The sequence below is a fragment of the Triturus cristatus genome, chromosome 3_2 (genome assembly GCF_964204655.1).
Source record: "Triturus cristatus chromosome 3_2, aTriCri1.1, whole genome shotgun sequence".
In the NCBI taxonomy this organism is placed as follows: domain Eukaryota; kingdom Metazoa; phylum Chordata; class Amphibia; order Caudata; family Salamandridae; genus Triturus; species Triturus cristatus.
The window spans coordinates 102,071,732-102,090,627 of NC_140584.1; the positions used below are offsets into that span (position 1 = coordinate 102,071,732).

The window sequence follows — 18,896 nt, forward strand, 5'->3', positions numbered from 1 at the left end:
TGCAAAAACGGCCCTGTAACAAAAACGGCCCCCAGGGGCGCAAAACCGGCTCCCACCTGTGCGGAGCACCGGGGGATTGCCCGAAGCCCGCTACGGCCAGTCCGGCCCTGGCAGGCGGGCTAACACAGTGCTCTCTGCCTTGGCTCTGGACCATGTCCTGAGTGGCACCAGCAAACGAGTGAAGCAAGCTTAGTTCTCATGAATAAGTGTTGGGCTTTGTGTTCCTTGAGAAAACTCTTGAATAATTGGGGCCAAGTGGTGCATGGCAGTGCTCGGCTTGAGAAGAATATGGCCCCTCATGAAATATTGTAAAACACCACGGGTTACATACTGAAGCTAACCTTCACCAGAAAGATCAGAGAAGGTTTTCCTTTCCAAGAAAAGATTTGAGAAATAGGGCATCACTATAACTTTTGTAGCTCAATTTTCCAAGAAATTGGCTAGATAGCCGTAGGTTTTTACAGACAGTATTTAAGATACACTCAAGAAGAATTCCAATACTTTTTATTATATAACTGACAAGTCTCATTTTTTACATGGCAACCTATGGTAGTATTTTTAATTCCAGCCTTTCTAAAAATTGCCCAACAAGCTATAGGTTCTACAGGTAGTTCAAACAATCTGATATGCAGTTTAGCATGACTCCTACCGCTTTCAAGATATTTTAAACCTACATTCAATTTTTCCTTGTCCTTAATTTCTACCTTACATTTCCTTTCATTTTCCCCTTTTGCCACTTCCAAGTAGACCTGAGAATCGACTTGCAAGTGGCTTTGCAGAAAAACTAAATATGCAGAATCAATACATAGCATACAACTCCCTTGGGACGGGGATGTCCCCTTAATGTTTTGTACTCATTTACCCCTAAGCTGAGTGTCAGATTGCAAGTATCTGTTATCCTAGTTTTTGACTTTGGCCCTTGCTTCACATTTATCTAGTATGTGCACAGGGACCAGTCTGTCCTTTGACACAAGTGAGGTCCTGCACTTGTCTTGCGACCTGCATCCAAAAGCCAGTGAACTACTGTCCTTGTCATGGGTTAATGGCATATAGCAGTGATGGCATTTGACCATGTTTTGTAAATCTATATTTGTGACCAGACCTTTTTATCTGTGTCACTAAAGTGGAGGCCACCATCCCATTCCTGTGAAGTTCTGCTTCTACGTGCTTATCTGTATCCTACTACTAACTTGTCAAGTGTATGCTGTGCATGTTTGTATGTGGAGCCTGTGTGGAGCAGGCATGGTGTGTGTAAGTGGACCAGAATATGGATAACCCTGGCATGGCCTTTGCACACAATGGAATAGAGGTTTTGCCCTAGCCAGTGGCAGTGTATTGCTGACACTCCTAAAGCTGCAGGGAGGAGGCCCAGATTCTGAAGTGAAGCAAGATGAAATCAGGACCCTTTAGAAAATCAATTAGGCCTTTTGCTAGTGATAAGCTGCTAATTAGTCTTCCGGAACACTGCTATTTGTAGATGGTGGGGTGCAGGAAGTCTATTGCACAAGGTGAGTGGGTGAGTGGACTATTTTGGCCTTCATGGTTCCCCGATCACGCTTTTCTGCTTGCTCATGGCAGTCAGGTGTCGAAACCTCAAACCTATTTGTATCTCTGTTGTGAGTGCTCCAGACTGAAGACAATCCAGCTGTTAGAAGCACTAGCCTACAAAAAGACTGTGTGTGGAAAGAGCCTGGAAAGGACACATGAAACGAGAATCATTCCAAGACAGCTCTGAAAGTAATGGCAGTGGATACACATCTCCTGTCTGGTTTTACTGTATAAAAGTCTGACTCACTTCCTCACTAGTTGTTCCTGTTCCAAGTCCTCTATGACCAAGGAAGGGAGGGCCTTGCCAAGAACTCAGAGGACTGGTGTGCAACCAGATCTGGTGTTAACTTCCTAGAGGCGAAGGGGCATCACCTGGGTCTCACTCGAGGTTGGGAGAGCTGGGAGCTGGCTGACCTATATCACTTAGAAGCTAGCCTGCCTGCTGAGAGAGGGCAGGAGCCTGTAAACCCTGCAGTGCAAGTGACTATCCAAGAGGAGCATGATGCAACATGACCTTGGTGCTGGTGGAGTCTGCTAGAAGAGGAAGACTTCAGAGAGTAAGGAATTCCTTTGCCGTACTGTGAGCGTCAGCTATGCTGGTAAAGAGATTGAATACAATCAAAACACAAAATAATCTCCTCATGCACCTTTTGCCAGGATCTGCAAACCAGTTGCAGAGAGAGAGAATAGCGGCCTGTGACCGTTGCAAATCATGAAACAATTATGCAAGACAATAATAAAATCTAGAGTGAAACCAAATGTATCCAATTGCCCTTGTGTGGCATACAGCCTGCTGAAAATACTTATCTTGAAAAGAACAGAGTTTCAGAGGATTGGACATTGCCATGACAACAGTAGAAAAACAGTGGAGTCCCCCCTACACACACATTAGTGAGGACCTAAGTACAAAGGAGCAAAGAAAGGTAGGGACAAATGTGGGGTAGAATGCAGCATTTCAAATGGAAATGACAGACAGGATTTCATTGTTACACACATCAGGCGGGTTCTTTGCACCTGTGGCCCAGTATCCATCATCTATGAATACAACTAAGAGCTTATCCATCACTTTGAATAAAATGTGAGTCTTGGAGCCTGATTTCGAGTTTGGTGGACAGGTACTCTGTCACAAACATGATGGGTATCCCGTCTGCCTTATGACAAGGGCAGTAGGTTATAATGCACTTTTAATAAGACATTTGAAATAGCGGTCCTATGTTTGTGACAGAGTACAACTCTGCCAAACTTTAAATCAAGCCTATAGTATGGAAATGCAGTAGAAAGACTGTACATATTAGTACATTAAGTGGGTGTATGTTGCTAATGCTGCTTTTAAAACTTTACAAAGGATTACGAGCTTCACAACATGGAGTAACTCAAGCATGTAAATCTTTGAATAATCCAGAACTGGAAAAGATATTTATCAAGTATCAAACAATGTAGCATTTCATATTTAGATTTTCCAGTGTTCTGCTCTAACCCCTCTTCTTCACTTTATTGTAATATAGAAGCCTTATCATGAATGGGGAATGATTTTGTTAACTTTGAGTGACACTTATGTAATGGTTTCCATAATTTGTCACTGCATACATAGTAATAAGGTACATTGTGAACTGTTTGCAAGAAGCAAGGAATGTGTAGTTACACCAATAATTCCTATGACCCCGGTTCTCTTTGCCCCTGCTATTACAGATATAGTCAAACAAGTGCATGGCAAATTTGAAGGTTTGATTTTCTACTTGATATCTTATGTTAGAACAAATGTTATCAAATTGCATAGCGCCAGTAGCGTAGCTAGGTGGGGCAGAGTGGGCGGTCCGCCCCAGTCTGCACTTTTTTGGGGCGGTGGCTGCGCAGTACTGGTGGGATTTTGGAGAACAGTGGTGAGTGTGACAATTTTTTGAATTCCACTGCTGCAGTGCATGGACGGGGACTCGGAGGCCGCGGCAGAGCAGATCGGGATCCAGCATAGCGGCCCTGGTTGCGGTCGAGGAGGGCCTGGAGGAAGCAGACTGTCACTGTGACACTGTGTATGGCACACTGTATGCAGAAAATCCATTACAAATGTAAATTATTTAATCTTGCGCTTGCAACCTTTCACCATATGTCCCAACAGGGCTGAGTGGCAGTAGAGGCAGTGGTGTAGCATTGGACCACAAGGTAAGTTTTCTTTTTTCTTCTACCTCGTAGCTCATTTTACCCCAGCCAACCCCTGTGACCCCCTCGCTCATCGTCATCCTTAACCCGCCTCGCTCTTCTTCGTATTTCACCAGCACCCCCCGCTGTTACCGGCCCTGGGCAGCAATTAGAGGGATCGCCCCGGGTGTTACAAGTCCTTGCTACACCACTGCATAGCTCAATCATAGGTGTAACCCATGTGGAGTTGTGGGTATTTCTCCACTTGCCTTACCTGCCCTCTTCCCCACATTCAGTTATCTATCAGCAAAGATCTGATGAAAGAATTGGTTGGCAAGCTTATGTTTATCCACCTAGAAGATGTGTGATTACTAAGTATAAGAGAAAGCTGCCATTTCAACCTCTTGGAGAATTAGTACGATGATATCAGTATCAATCAGCTTGCCGGCTATCATGTTTCACAACTCAGTGCCTACCAAAAGGACACATTTGGTAATAGTGCAACAGCATTATGTATAAATCCCATCGCTATGGTGAATATGGCAAATTAACTCAAACTTCCCTTTACCCCAGAATTTAAGTTATTCAAAAGAATGGTCTGTGGTAAACAATGTTTAATGACCAATTCCATTACATGTGATCGAAATATGTAGACAAAAAATTCCCACCTCACTTCTGCCATTCCATTTGCTGGCTTCTTTTTTGAATCTTCAATCTAGGAGAGTGAAACAATATTTTCATGTTAATTTTTGTGTGAAGTAAACTGTCATGAATATCTTTAGCATTACCATCATTGTGACAATTGTCTCTATTCACTGACAGTGACAAAGCCTCCCCAGCACCAGCGTAAAGCTAGAAGGTGTCTCAGATAAAATTCTCAATGTAAAGAAAAATGTTTAAGAAAACCAAGCTACGGCACTAAGATATGGCAAACAAAATTCAGAAACACTTGTTAGTTACCACACACAAAAATAATTCTCTTCATCCTTGAGCAGGCTGTGGGCAATATGCAATATGCAATACTACACAAATGCCTAGAAACATAACATAGGGATGATATTATACTGTCTGGTGCTTGGTTTGTCAGGTTTGGGGACTCAACTATCTTTTTCAGTTTGTCACGAAGTACTGCGCTACACAAATACTTCAACACCCAGGGTCAAGCATTGTGCTACATGACCCGATTTAATCACAGGGAATCTGACCATCTTCTCCTTACCATGTCTATCTACTTATATAAGGCTTCCTGAATCACCTCTTTTTTTCACCTTGTCTGTGTTGATCACATGTTCGCCGTCTCCCATCCCAGTCATAGCTGGTTATAGTCATGTCTCTTCTTCTCTTCGTGTCCATTGGAAACTCTTTACCTCTCTCTCATTCAGAGCTTGTCAGTGATTGATCAGAATCTCAGTGTCATAACTCTCCTCATCACCATGTCTCTTGTTTCTTCAGAGACCAGCACCTTCTTGTTAGTTCTATCCTGCCCCTTCTCTTTTTTCCCCTGTACCTTTAATACATCTGACCTGCCTCTGCTCTCTTCGTCTTGTTCCTGTTGGATGAGCCATTCTTCGTGCTCCTGCAACTAATCTCCCTGGTGTGGTTCCTGATGTCTCAAAACTCTGGTTTTGTCAATCCATTTGCTCTTGTGCCCTCTGTGTAGTATTTCCATCTCATCCTAATGCTCCTCGATGACTCATACAAGTGTTCCAATGTCAACCCTCCAGGAGAAGACTGGGCTTTATAATAATTGTGAACCAATTAGGATCACCTCATACTCTTGATCTGCCCTCTCCTCGCCCTTGGCTCCTCCCAGAGTTTATAGCAGCAGGCATAGTCGGAGTTATGCAGCTGATAAGCAGCTAGATCCTTTGATGCATACCTAAACCGATTATGAGACATTTTGAGCCATCTACGTGTTCAGTGCACCAATTATACGTTGAAGAAACTTTGAAAATTGACATGAGAGAACTTGGTTACTGCATCATAAAAGCATGCAGATAAATGTAGAATATATGGAATTATATTCACATAATAATATAGGTTTTTAGATTTATAAACAAACCTTTATGTGCCTTAGAGTGGTAAAATAAAGAACTCACATGTTGTGAAACTCTCAATCTTACTCATTGAATTATTAATGTGTGTGAAGAATAATGAAATCTAACATGATCTAGTTATTCTCATGCGAGAGTCTCTGAGATTGCGCTCACCTGTGAGAGAGGAAAAGGAGTCCCGCGCAGTCAACCGCAGTCAGCCGCCAGTGCAGCCCGAGCAGAGTGGAGCGGAGCCGCAATTGGGGCCGGCGTTTGGAAGAGTCGAGGTCAAGCTGAGGGGGTCGAGCTAACGAGTTTGAGCAGGATCAAGCCGTGCAGGTCGGAGCGGCTGCAGTTCTCTTTGCTTAACCCGCTCCCCCGCTCTCAGTACCCTCAGCTCGCTCACTCACTCTTCGCTGACTCTTTTTTCCCCACGCATTGTGACAGGTAAGCGGTGCAGAGTGAAGGACTAGAGTAACTCTCCCGCTCTCCCGCTGCACCCAAGGACGACCCAAGGACAACCCGAAGCAGAAGCAGACTCAGAGTGGACATCAGAGGGGGGAAAACCAGCCAGCCAGCCAAACCAAAGGATTGAACAGTGAAGCCAGGCAGCAGCACACCATCCGCCAGAGTCAATTCTGAGAGGTGAGGTAGGGGGCCTGGAGCTGTGGAAAAAGCAATCAGATAAGCCTGACCAGAGCTGGTTAGAGCTAAGATTAGAGCTGAAGCAGAAAGCATTAACACCCTTGGCGCGTGGGGTGGTTGGAGTGTGGCCTGGGCATTTCTAGCTGTGTATTGCCCAGGCAGCCTCACTCCACTCGGGCTGGTGGTGTTTGGCTGAATTACCCCGACTTGGCCACAGTTAATCAAATTTAGTTTTCAGCTAAAACAACTAACAATTTAAACGTTGGTGTCTGAGAATTGGTTTGCAGGTCATCAGGGTAATAGTATAGCCTAGTTTATACACACATACAAGTACATCGTGAAAATACAGTGGAAACAGCCCAAAAACAGCCCAAAAAAACTGATAATCAGCTTTTGTGAGCTACTCAAGAGCAACCCTAGAGCTTTAAGACAACTATAATTCAACAGAAAAATTAAAAACTAGTAGGATCGACAGATCTACAGAGAGGAGACTACTGAGTGGAGAGGAATGAGATCAGGCAGAATTAGGCAGACTCCAGCCCAGAAGGCCAAAAGCGTAAAGCAAAGCATAAAAAAAAGGATACAAAACAAACAACTAAATCAGAAGGCCCGGATTTTACTCCAAAAAGCCCATTAATATCTCCAATACTAACAATGTTTAGAAATATGGAGAAAGATAGCACACGGAATTTAACTTTGAATGCTAGATTCTCCTTCCTTAAAGACCCTGGAACCCTCATCTATTCAACGCCTGCGTATGTACCAGGCCTCCTGACACATGAGCTCCTCAGAAGTCAGTTTCATTTATTACCAAAGAAAATATACAAAACAACACCATACAAGTCATAATGGATTCAAACAGCCTAAAGAGTCCACAAAACCTGAATCAGGATATGGATAAGACAGGAATAAATTCGGCAGACCTAGAGGAGGTGTTTAAGGAAGACAGTACAGACAAGAAAAATAACGAGAAAACACTCTTAAATAAGGAGCAGTTCTTAGATGAAAGGAGAAACAGTGCAGATAAGATAACAGAAAATAAGGATGAAATAACAGACAACAAGACCAAATTAGTTGGTCCACTACAGTATGGGTTAAAAGAGTTTGTTGGTGAAAGAAAAACAGATCTACCGACAATAAAGTTTAATGTACTTCAAGCAAATCTGACATCTTCCACCCCTAAGTTCGCAACAAACAACGGGATAACACCAAGGTTAAAAATAGCAGCACAGGTCCATCAGGTGGACCAAGATGACCCTGAAGAACTGATTGACTCATGGAAGAATGTTCCCAGGCTTTCATCTAACAAAGACTTCTTACAAACGTCTGTCACCAAACCAAGTACACCGACAGGAGAAATGCACAATGTTAACATACAAAATAATATGGTTATACAAGGCTCAAAAACTACTCACACGAACAATAACTCCTCCTGGTCGCCTCATGATAATAGCTATCTATTTAATCAAAATCAAATTCCCAATCAAGAATCAAAATCACAGTTACTACAAGGGAAGACACTGAGTGACCAAAGTAGCTTTATAGAGCTTTTCAAATCTTTACTACAAACGTTACAGACAACAACAGAGGCTTTCAATATGCAATCAGACAAAATGGATATTCAAATAGACTTAATGAATATTATAGCATCACAAATTGCAGGAATAAACACAAAATTTAACAATATGAATAATCTTATTACAAGAGTACAATCCAAATACTCAGTCCAGTGTGCTTGTAGCCCGATTATTGACAAACTGAGCCTCTTACCAACGTTATTAGAACAGATAATATCGTTAAATAAACTAAACTTGGCAATGAGAGACAATAATGCTGAAGCACATGATAAGCATATAGTTAACACCTTGCAACTCTGCAAGTCTCTACCAAAAGAGGAACACAAACAAACCAAAATATCTTCTAAATCAGAAGACATGCTAGTTCAAATAAGCCCGGTTCACCTAAATGCCATAAATCAAGAGCTTATATTAGAAAATGTCGGTGAAACAAACCTGAAGGAAAAAAAGCACCGAAGCAGTCACGAAAACAAAAAAAGCGTGATAGGAAATCAAGAAACAAATTGGTATTACAAACAAAGCAGCAGACTACCAAGTTATTTCCAATATTCAGCTCAACCAGGGTGAATAAGGCAGTCACGGACCTGACAAGTTTTACTGCAAGTACAGACGAAGACTCGAGCAGCTATTATAAGGTAGAAGAGGCTGACAACTAAATCATGGCTGAAGTTAATCAGATAATAGAAAGAGGAGCAGACACAACCCCAGTAACGGGTGTAGATCGTGTAGGAATTGAGGAGACAACAAATAGAAAAGGAGATAATACATTAGGTTCTGAGGAAAAACATGCAGTAGCTAGGCATAAAATAGGAAACAAGCAACTGACTCAGACAAATGACGTAAGCAGGATACAGCCACAGAAGATAATTAGGCAAAGCACTTATCCCGATGATGAAGACTGGAAGAACAACGATCAGTTAGAGAAAACAGTGGGGAAACCACAGGGCTCCAATGCCCTCGCTCGAAAGGGCATTGATAATAAAGTCTCAAAAAGACAAGGAGGCCCGAAAAAAGTTTATGGAACCACAGAAGCCCATGAGGCAGGATATCGAGATCTTAAAATGAAAAACAAAGCAAAAGAGAACTTTAAGCCTCAGGCTCATAATCTTTGTAACAGTATAAGGGAGGGCCGCCACTGGAAAATCTAACACCCCAAGAGCTCCGTGAAGAAGGAGCAAGCCTAAATGAGAGGACGCAATTGAAACCTTTATCGGTACACAGACGAGAGAGTGACCAAGGACACCCAGGGTGGGAAAAAGCAACAAAAAACAAAAGGGAGACTAATCAGGAGAATTTGTCATTGTTGGAAATCACAGCTTACAATACCAGAAAGGGAAGCATGATTCAATACGTAAACCTAAGAGTCGTCCAAATAAAAGACTAAAAGAAGTGAATCATAGCTGACAAGAAGAACCAAGACCCTATGTTGCAGATAGAGCAAGGGCATCAACTACCAAAGCAGCAAATACTTTTAACACCAGAATATGAATCGAAAGGGTGGCAACGTATCCTAAACAGAGGGAATATACTGAAATTAACAGCAGAAATTCCAGCCCTATAACACTTGAATTCATTGAACTTATTGGCCGTAGAAGTTATTCCAAAAGAAAACCATAATAGCGAACAAACATTGACTACATGTCAGTCAGAAGAAGAAGCCAGCTCATTATGAACTCTAATCTGCAATTCGAAGCTTGGGGAATTAAACTGTCAAGACCAACCATACCACGCTATCCTGGACCTTTGACTGTAAATTCTTACCACAACGAGAGTCACAGACAAAGTCAAAGAAAAAACAACCAGCAGGTATTTACAGTTCTACAGGGAGAGAAAGGTAGCAGCCTAACAACCTCGCAGAGGAGGGAAGTGCATAACGAACAGATGGCAGTGATTGAACCAGACCAAGATGGATGGAGCTGGCTGCCAGGAGCATTAAGATTAGACAAGGGCTACTGACCAACGGAAAAGCTAGCAGATAAGCTAGACACAGGAAACATACATCTGCTCTCATGGAACATCGCGGGGGCACAAAAATGACTTGAAAACGGCTGCCACCCTAAAAACTGGGAAACGTGACATAATAGCGCTTCAGTATACATGGGCACTGGATGATTTACCCCTGGCAGGTTACATACACTACACAGTACCTGCACTAAAAACAAAGATTCATGGATGGACGAAAGGGGGACTGGCAGTCTACATATCCACTTCATTAAACATCGAAACGGAACAGATTGGCTCTTCGGGACCAAATATACAATTAATAAAACTCACCTCAGGCATCGTCGGCAGAACTGTCCTGCTGAACAATACGTATGCCTATCCGTTAGCAAGTAAAAAAACAGCCCATAACACCCAGTTAATTGCCACAATTACAGACATAAGGAGCACATACCCCTTATGGGACATGGTACTGACAGGAGACTTTAATTCTAATTTAATATACACCCCGGATGAAGATGAGAAGCGAGTAGCTGACAACATATACTGGAGTGTTTCCTAACAATACCAGCTAAAGAGATCATTTCCGGACCCCGTAGGTCAACGCCTGGTAAATGCTTTAGAGTTTCTTGGATTGAGAGTAATAAATGGCAGAACAACGGACGACTTCCCACCAAAACATACATTCCATGGAGGAAAGACATGATCTAGACTGAATTATACAGCCATCTCATTAGCATTGATGCCATTACTCTCTCATTTTTCCATAGAGTACACAACCAGGAGAGATCATTCTTATCAGCATAAACATTTCAGCTTAAAACTAGCCAAACATCAGGCGAATCCTACAATATAAGGAAGCATCTACACAATTGACCTAAAACGTCTAAAATGGTCAAATGAAACGATAGAAGCACTTCAAACTAAATTAAAGAGACTGATAATGGATAGTGAATTTGAGGCCCCAAATAAAATCCATGATTGGGTAAAATTCACTTCAGAGCTTACAACATTAATGCCCAGGAAACAAAACCAGACTAAAAACCAAAAAAACGAAAACGAAATTAAACAAAAATCAACGGAAGGGGTGAGAGCCCTGAAATGCGAATTCAAGAAAGCCATCAGGAGGCTAAAAATAACATTCCTCGACCAAGCAGCCTGTGACAATGTACGTCAACTGAGGAAAACTTATAAAAAAAAGTTATGGAAAGAAAAGAGAATTAACAATGACACATTTTGGGCTGAATTACTCTGCAGTGCAAAGAAAACCAACTTGAATACATTCTAGGAAATAATAAATAAATTGCACAGGCCGGTGAACATGCTATCGTCAAATATACAAGAACATGAGTGGGCTAAATTTCGAACTGCAAAGTTTACAGAAATTATAACTCTCGATAAGCCAGCATTTAACAACCAGGAATTACTGGAGGTAAAAAACATATCGGAAACATCATGCAAGGGGTCAGTGATACAAGCAATCCAGGTGAGGCCAGCAAGAGCTACTAGTAAAAGAGGATTCCGGTGCTAACCTAATGGAGGAAAACACTAAATTGCAGGGTAAAAATGGCACCAGTTCCCTCAAAGCAAAGACAAACCTGTCCTCCATGTCAGCTGATGGAGCAATACGCACAATACAGAAAGGTAGAGGAGACGGTGCTCCTGGACCTAATGGCATCCCTCAAGCCATCTTCAAGAACGATCCATCCTTCTGGAGCATGCATTTATTCAAGTTATTTAAATAAATAGAGCTGCTAAATTGTATTCCACCTAATTGGCAAGGCTCAATAATGACACCTATTATTAAAGGAGGAAATAGAACAAAACCATCGAACTACAGGCTAATCGTCCTTTAAATGTCAAAGCCAAATATCATGCCTCACTCTTTTTGGAAGACCGGAAGGAATGGTCAAACAATCTTAATCTGATTCCAGTTAACCAAACAGGTTTCAGGCAAGGCATAGGGATGATCATGAACATCTTAGCTTTATCACTAATAGCAAACGGAGGAAACAACAACTTCATCTCTGTTTTATAGACCTAAAGGCAGCGTTTGATAGTGTAGACCGTCACTACCTATGGAAAAAACTGCGAGCCTGGAACATCCCGGAGAGGTTGCTACAAGGAATACTGCAATTCTATTCCAATACATGGATAAGAATCAAGATAGGAGATGGCTCTAGACTATCCAGAAAGCTGACTACGACTAAAGGCCTTAAACAAGGTTGTGCGTATTGGTCCCACACCTTTTCAATTTCTTTATGTCTGATCTTGCACAGAGGCTAGATTGTATAAATTTCCATCCTCCGCAAATTGGCAAACTATTACTCACACATCTCTCGTACGCCGACGATGTGGTGTTAATGAGTTTAACTAAGATCGGTCTTCAAAGAGTTATAAATGAAATGTCAGATTATATTCTCATCTAACAAATTAGAAATAAACACATCAAAAACCAAAACAATGTTGATTGGCAATCACCGGAGAAGCAAACAGAATATCTGGCTCAATGGCAACCAGTTAGAGGAAGTAAAAAGCTACAAGTACCTGGGGTTCTATATAGACAATACACAAAATCATCTAGAGCAAAAAATGTACATGACACAGAGAACCAGCGCTCTTACATTTGCATTCAGACGACTGGCAAAAAAATTGAATGGACCATCATATAAACCTCTGCTAGCGGTGATGGCGGCCAAAATCCTGCCAACGCTAACGTATGCCAGTACCGCTCTTCACGGCAAAGACTCAGACCTTTTAAACCGACTAATAGTCTCTACTTACAAAAACGTTTTCCAGATACAACGGTCAGCTTCACCGGCCCAGGTTCGTCTTGAATTTGGTCTCTTAAACTAAACTATAGGGAGAATGTATACCACAATAAAGCTTTGGTATCGGTTGAAGCTGAACGCAACCACCTCACCAATTAACAAAGCCCTTTGGTCTGAAGTGGACGAAGACAGAAAATCACCATACAATCAATATCTGCACAAATCCTTGCTAATAACCTGCACGACTGAGCTATGGAATAAAAACTTGCCATACCAGTCCTTCAAGCAAGCAATAAACAAAGCAGCAAAAATCCATTCATCACTGTTCGACAAAAAAATCTTCAGGCTAAGTCGCATGCTTGGATGGTGATTAATAATTATAAGACTCTTGCTCCAGCACCTTACTGGAATATGACATTTTCAATTTACCTTAAGAAACAATTAATGGCAATACGTTTTGGAAAGCTACCATCGACAGCGGATCAGCCTACCTGGGAGCACACAGGGCCTAAATCATGTCGACTTTACGGTAACCACAAAGAGGATTTTATCCATATAATCTGTGTATGCAATAAACTTGACAATGCATGAGTCACCTTACTTAGAAATGATTTTAATGCCAGAGGAATCAGGACCTGCAGAGCTGCAATAATTTCAGGGCTAAACCCATCTGACCCACAATTGAACTGTAAATTGATTAAATTCCTTAATGTCTTTAACCAGGCCCTGAAAACTGATTTTTTAAAAAGCCACTCCGAAGGTGGTAACGTTTGACTCCTTCACAGAACAGTCACACAAACTTCTAAAAAAAAAAAAAAATAAAGTTTGTTAAAAGGGTTGGAATTTTGACAGAGCAAATGGACAAGAATCTGGAATAATAATTTCAATCAACTATGTATAATATTTAATGAGCTTCATATTGATGTAAAGTGCTAAAAACTAGCAAATATCATTGAGGTTTTTTAAATGTCTTTTATATTGTTAAGTTTTTAATTGACCAAACAATAAAACTTACTTTGATTTTTATGTGTGATATTGAAGGGTTCATTCTGCATTTTCATTATTTCATATGTAAAACTGAGCAGCAAATGAGAAAAGAAAAAGTGGAGCTGCATAGTTATATCAAATGACAATTCTACAGACCTTTCAGTATGTGATCTTCATATATGTACTAATGGTGTGCACTTGAAACAATATTTATATTTTATGATTTTAAATAATTTTATGTATTGGGTACTTTGAAAATGTAGTTATATTTCAATTGTTACATATGCAATTAACAATACCACTAGTGATGTATTCCAAGTACCTATGTGTTGCAAGAATAGTGGTGCATTGCTTTTATTCATGAAATGTGTATTTCCATTTCTTTATATCTTGCACAACCTTTAAAGCAAATATACTAGGGCTGCATTTTTTTCTCTCTTTACACTGATTTTCCATTGTGAGAATGTTTCACAAACTTGCAATGTGAAGTGAAACTTTGTCCTACTAGACGAGTTCTCACTGGCTTACAAGGGCTAACCGTTACAAAGTCGATACATTGGGAACATTGGCTATTTTAACTGTTCATTTGAATTCACTAATGTGCCTACTGCAAATGGATCATTGTTTGTGGAGTTTACGTATACCAGATAATTCGACAACGTATGTGACCAGCAGTACCTCTTTCCAACAAAATGTGTGTTATTTATGTCTCATGACAACTCTTCAACACGAACTGACCAATGGACTGAGTGGTTTGACACAGTGAGGTGATTGAGGAGGTGTCACTACCAGAACTCCAAGATTATATTATACTTTGATCTGAAAGAGAGGGTAGTACTTTTTTGCTGATTCAAGCAAGACTTTATCCCAGAGACTGCCTTTTGGGAACTTTGTAGACTTTACTTTTACCCTTTCAGCTGGCACATACGCTGCGTGTGCCATTCCTGAAATGTTTCTTTCGGACACTGCCCTTAAGCTATCATTGGCTTATGCTGAACTTACCCGAGCTCATTATCATTTCATGGCAAGCTCAAACTATTCAGAACTGCCCTGTGCTCTTTAAATCTTCAATGGAAATTAATAATGTACCTACCTTTTGATCACATGATAAAATGCAACCTTAACTAAACTGAAGGCTCTGTCTTGTCATGATTGATCCCTAACGTAATTGTACATTTCTAATTGATTTATTATTCACAGAGAAAGATCGATATAGAGAAATCTCCGAATATCAGATACTAATGTAATTGTTTTGCATTGCCTTAACAGAACTATTGGTTTCTATGAGTTTGGCTCCGCTGAATTTCTTCAGGAGATTCGGACCAGCAGTGATAATTTGTTACTTGTATAGTTTGGTCTTGAGAGTTATACATATGAATTTGAGTACCAGCTTGTAAATTGCCTATCTAATTCCTGATCCTCATTGGATAGCCTGATAATGGATACTTTCTGTCCAACCCCTCATTGGCGCAAAACAAGGTCCATCAGAGGACCAAATGAATGTTAGTAGAGCTACTGCTAAGAAACTAAATCTCATGATTATGGGCCCAGTTACGCTGAAACAATAATCTGGTAGCAAGTTGGATGTTTTTTTCCGATGAAGTTAGGATATAGGAGGGTCCCTACTGAGATCCCTATTGCAATTCCCTGTTTAAAGATCTCAGCGCAAGTCCAAGCCTCATGTTCATCTGAAGGCAACCAAGTACCAGTACGGGAGGAGTGGAACGAAGACAATTTGAAGCAGTGGTGTGAGTATCAATAGGGTTGCGAGTTCCAAATGCCTAAGCTTCAATTGCGGTATTATGAAGTGGCTGTATGATGTTATGCTAAGCGGTTAAAATCTGTGTTTGAGTGATGCACTTTTTGCAAACAAGTTGAAGTTGTTATCAGGTCTGACGTGACTTCAGATCCCGGGATTTACACCTACGGGTGGTCTCAGTGTGGCATACACTGATTAAGTTGTCTGCTGTGTTTTGTAGGTGATGTTTGTAAGACGCCGTCGGCATACCACTCCGCGAAGGGAAATTTCTTTGTGATATTGAGGGTCACTGTTTTTATGGTTACTTCCAGTGCACGGGGGTAATTGCATCAACCTGGGTGACATCGCGCTGTTCGAGGTTTCATCTGAAGTGTATGCAAAATTAGATTAGGAGGTCATGTCTAGTTAAATTTCTTGTGTGAAAGGATCTATAGTTTCTTTAGTGGAGCAGATAAAGTATATCAAAGTTGGCTTGCATTTTGTGAGGAATCTTGGATTAGGAGAAAACGTGCAAGAAGGATTTTAAAAGAGGGTTAGGCGCTGCAGTGTGTCGCGCTGGAATTGGTTGGTTGGTGTAACGCCGTGCTGTAATAGGTTGACCATGTCATCATTGTGAAATCTAAATAACAAAGTGGAAGAGAAATTGATTGTGGAGAATCATTTGTGAAGGACAAAGACATTTAATTAGTGAGAAAAATGAAAATCCTGAAGAATTTGAAAAGGAAAATGCAAGGAGATGTGCCCATACCCATTAGAAGGGGAGTATCAATACCACCTGAGGGCACATCAGCACTGTAGTTGTCACAAGAGAGAGGATATCATACATGCACATGGCTTGACAATTGGATGAAATACACTGAGAATGATGGCTCTTTCCACACTATGGATCATTTAATGTTAGAATTCTTGAAAATTTGAGGATACAATTATATTAGATCAGTCCGACTCTAGCTGATGTTTTTAATGGAACAGATGCTGGTTAAGCTGTGCATTCAGTATGACTTAATTCCTCAACAGGGAGGTCGAGGCAAGCTAAACCTTTCTACATACAAGAGAATGATGTGGTAACTCCACGAGTAACTCAGAGCGCCACGGGAAACACTTTTCCACAGGGAACACCAGATTCTGATGTGTTCCTCTTACATTCAACATCTATTGCAGGAAAGGAGATTCTCATGGGGATTTATTTCTGAATGCACCAAAAGATCAAACAGTTCTCGCTTCTCAAGAAACTGATGATTGGCTTAGAGGTATTGACACTTCTGCAAATGAAAAAGGTGCAGACAATAATGGAGTGAATGCCCTGGTAAAAAATAAAAAAAGATTCCTGGATGCAGCAAGACTAAAAGTAGAATTGGAAGAGATGATTATAAGAACAATAAGCCCAGCCAGCATAAGTTCTTATCAGGACGTTGAACTTTTATTCATTTGTAAAGATATTACTAGACATGCTGGAAGCACTCATAAGAAATTTTCTTAATGAGCTCAGAAATTCAGGGTGGAGGTACAGAGATCCAAGGCATTCCAGAAACCCTACATAATAGATTTCATTGACAGATATTGAAAACATGAGACCTTCAGGAATGAGATTGCAAGTTAAGGACTTGCTAGCTATCCTTAGGAAAGGGGGAGAATTAGAAAAATGGGAAGGCCGATGGGCTAAGAAGAAGGATACAAAGAGATTTACAATGAAGATGCTCCCAGCTATTGAAGATGACAGGGGTGAGGAAATAGGATGCTTCCTGTAAGAGATTTGCCTGGAGGAGGATAGTTACATGTACATTGGACCAGGCCACACATATTGTCCTTCACCATTGATTTTCCAAAATTGGGAGAAATCCAGTTGAATGGTACAAACAGGTTGAACGGTTTGTAATAGTTTTAAAGTGTTTTCTGAAGGATTTGGATATCTTGTTTGACATTGTGGTCCCAATTGATTTATGGGCAGAATGTAAAATTGGTGTTGATTTGCCTGACACAGAACCAGCAAGGAACGCTCGTACATGTACACCATCTGCTGAGGTGATAAAAACATTAGCCATCACCTATTTGAAAGGGAAAATTTCCCCTCAAGAAATTAGGTTAAAATAAATCAGACAACCCAAGAATTAAAGGAAACAGTTGATGCATCTTACGAGAGATTGTTGCAGGCATTTCAGCAGTATAGTGGAATAGAAAGTGTGTCTGAGTAGGATATGGGACATTTCGTTTATCAATTTGTATATGTATTGAGAACGAGATTAGCAACATGATTCAGCAGCATTTGATTTCTTAGCAAGGGAAGCCTGTGGAAGAAATAATTCAATATGCAAAATATTGTGAGGATGAGATCGAAATGAAGCATAAGAGGCTACAAGAGAAATTGATGGTTCCATAAATGAAACCTGTTCAGAAAAATCTGAAAGTATCAGGTGTTGACCACATGCCTGCTGTGCAGGAAGGTTATCAGCAAAAATCTGCGATGCAAGGGATAGGGGAAGTTCAACATCAGGGTATGCAGCCACAAGGTAGTTGGTACAAAACAAAACAAAACACAGTACACCCAAACTCAACAAGGCTTTATGGTCAGAAGTTGAAGATGATAAATTAATCTACATGCAACCAATATCTTTTCAAAGCTCTAACAACTACAAGCACAGTTGTGCTATGGAACACAAATCTATCTTTTTCAAGCTTCAAACATATTATGGACAAAGCTGCAGAATTCCACTCTCTGTTGCTTGATAAAAACAGCTTCAGACACAGATCACATGCCGGGATGGTGATTAAAAACTATAAGACCTAATACCAGCACATTACTAAAACCTTACATTTATGGTACACCTAAATAAACAACTGATGGCACTTCGCCTTGGTCAGCTACCATCAACAGCAGACCAACCAAGCTGGAAGTAAAATAGGCTTACAGCATGCAGACTTTTAGCAGCAAAAAAGAGGATTTTATTCACCTCATCTGTATATGCCTCTATCTATATACAGCATGTGTCACTTTATTAGGAACTCCCTCATTGCAAGAAGAACAAGGACATGTAGAACAGCTATCATACAAGAGCTAGACCCGTCAGATCCCTAAATGAGCTGCAAATTGAAACCACAGCCCAGCAGGGACATTGTTTTTTTTTATTAACAGGAAACTTTTTAACAGATTAGCATTAAATTAGAGCAGACAAAAGCCTAAGTGCAAAGTACAGATTTGACGAATGTCTACAAATAACATGAATGAAATTGGTGCTTAACTTGCTCATTTCACAAATTAAGAATGAACTCCGCGGGCCAGCACAACACACTTTACACTCTTACAATAGGAAGAGTTATTGGTCTTTTTTTTCACATTGAACCTACTTTTAGAAATAGTATTGATTACGTCTCTACTCAAGGATCAATTTTGAATTTATCTTTGCACATTTTGCACATTCAAACTAATTTTGGATGAAAGGTCAGATGTACGTCCTTACAATTTGCGAGTCGCAATTGCGTCACTTTGCGACTTGCAATTTGTGAC

The 18,896-nt window shown here is 40.7% G+C and overlaps 1 protein-coding gene across 1 annotated transcript in view; it reads right to left on the bottom strand.

The window, feature by feature from the left end:
- The window catches only part of SLC15A2 (solute carrier family 15 member 2), a 452,967-nt gene that overhangs the window by 93,169 nt on the left and 340,902 nt on the right, over nt 1–18,896 (bottom strand). The window contains exon 18 of the mRNA XM_085647327.1: nt 4,350–4,396. Coding sequence (XP_085503453.1) covers nt 4,350–4,396 — 47 coding nt within the window. The remainder of the gene's footprint in view (nt 1–4,349; nt 4,397–18,896) is intronic.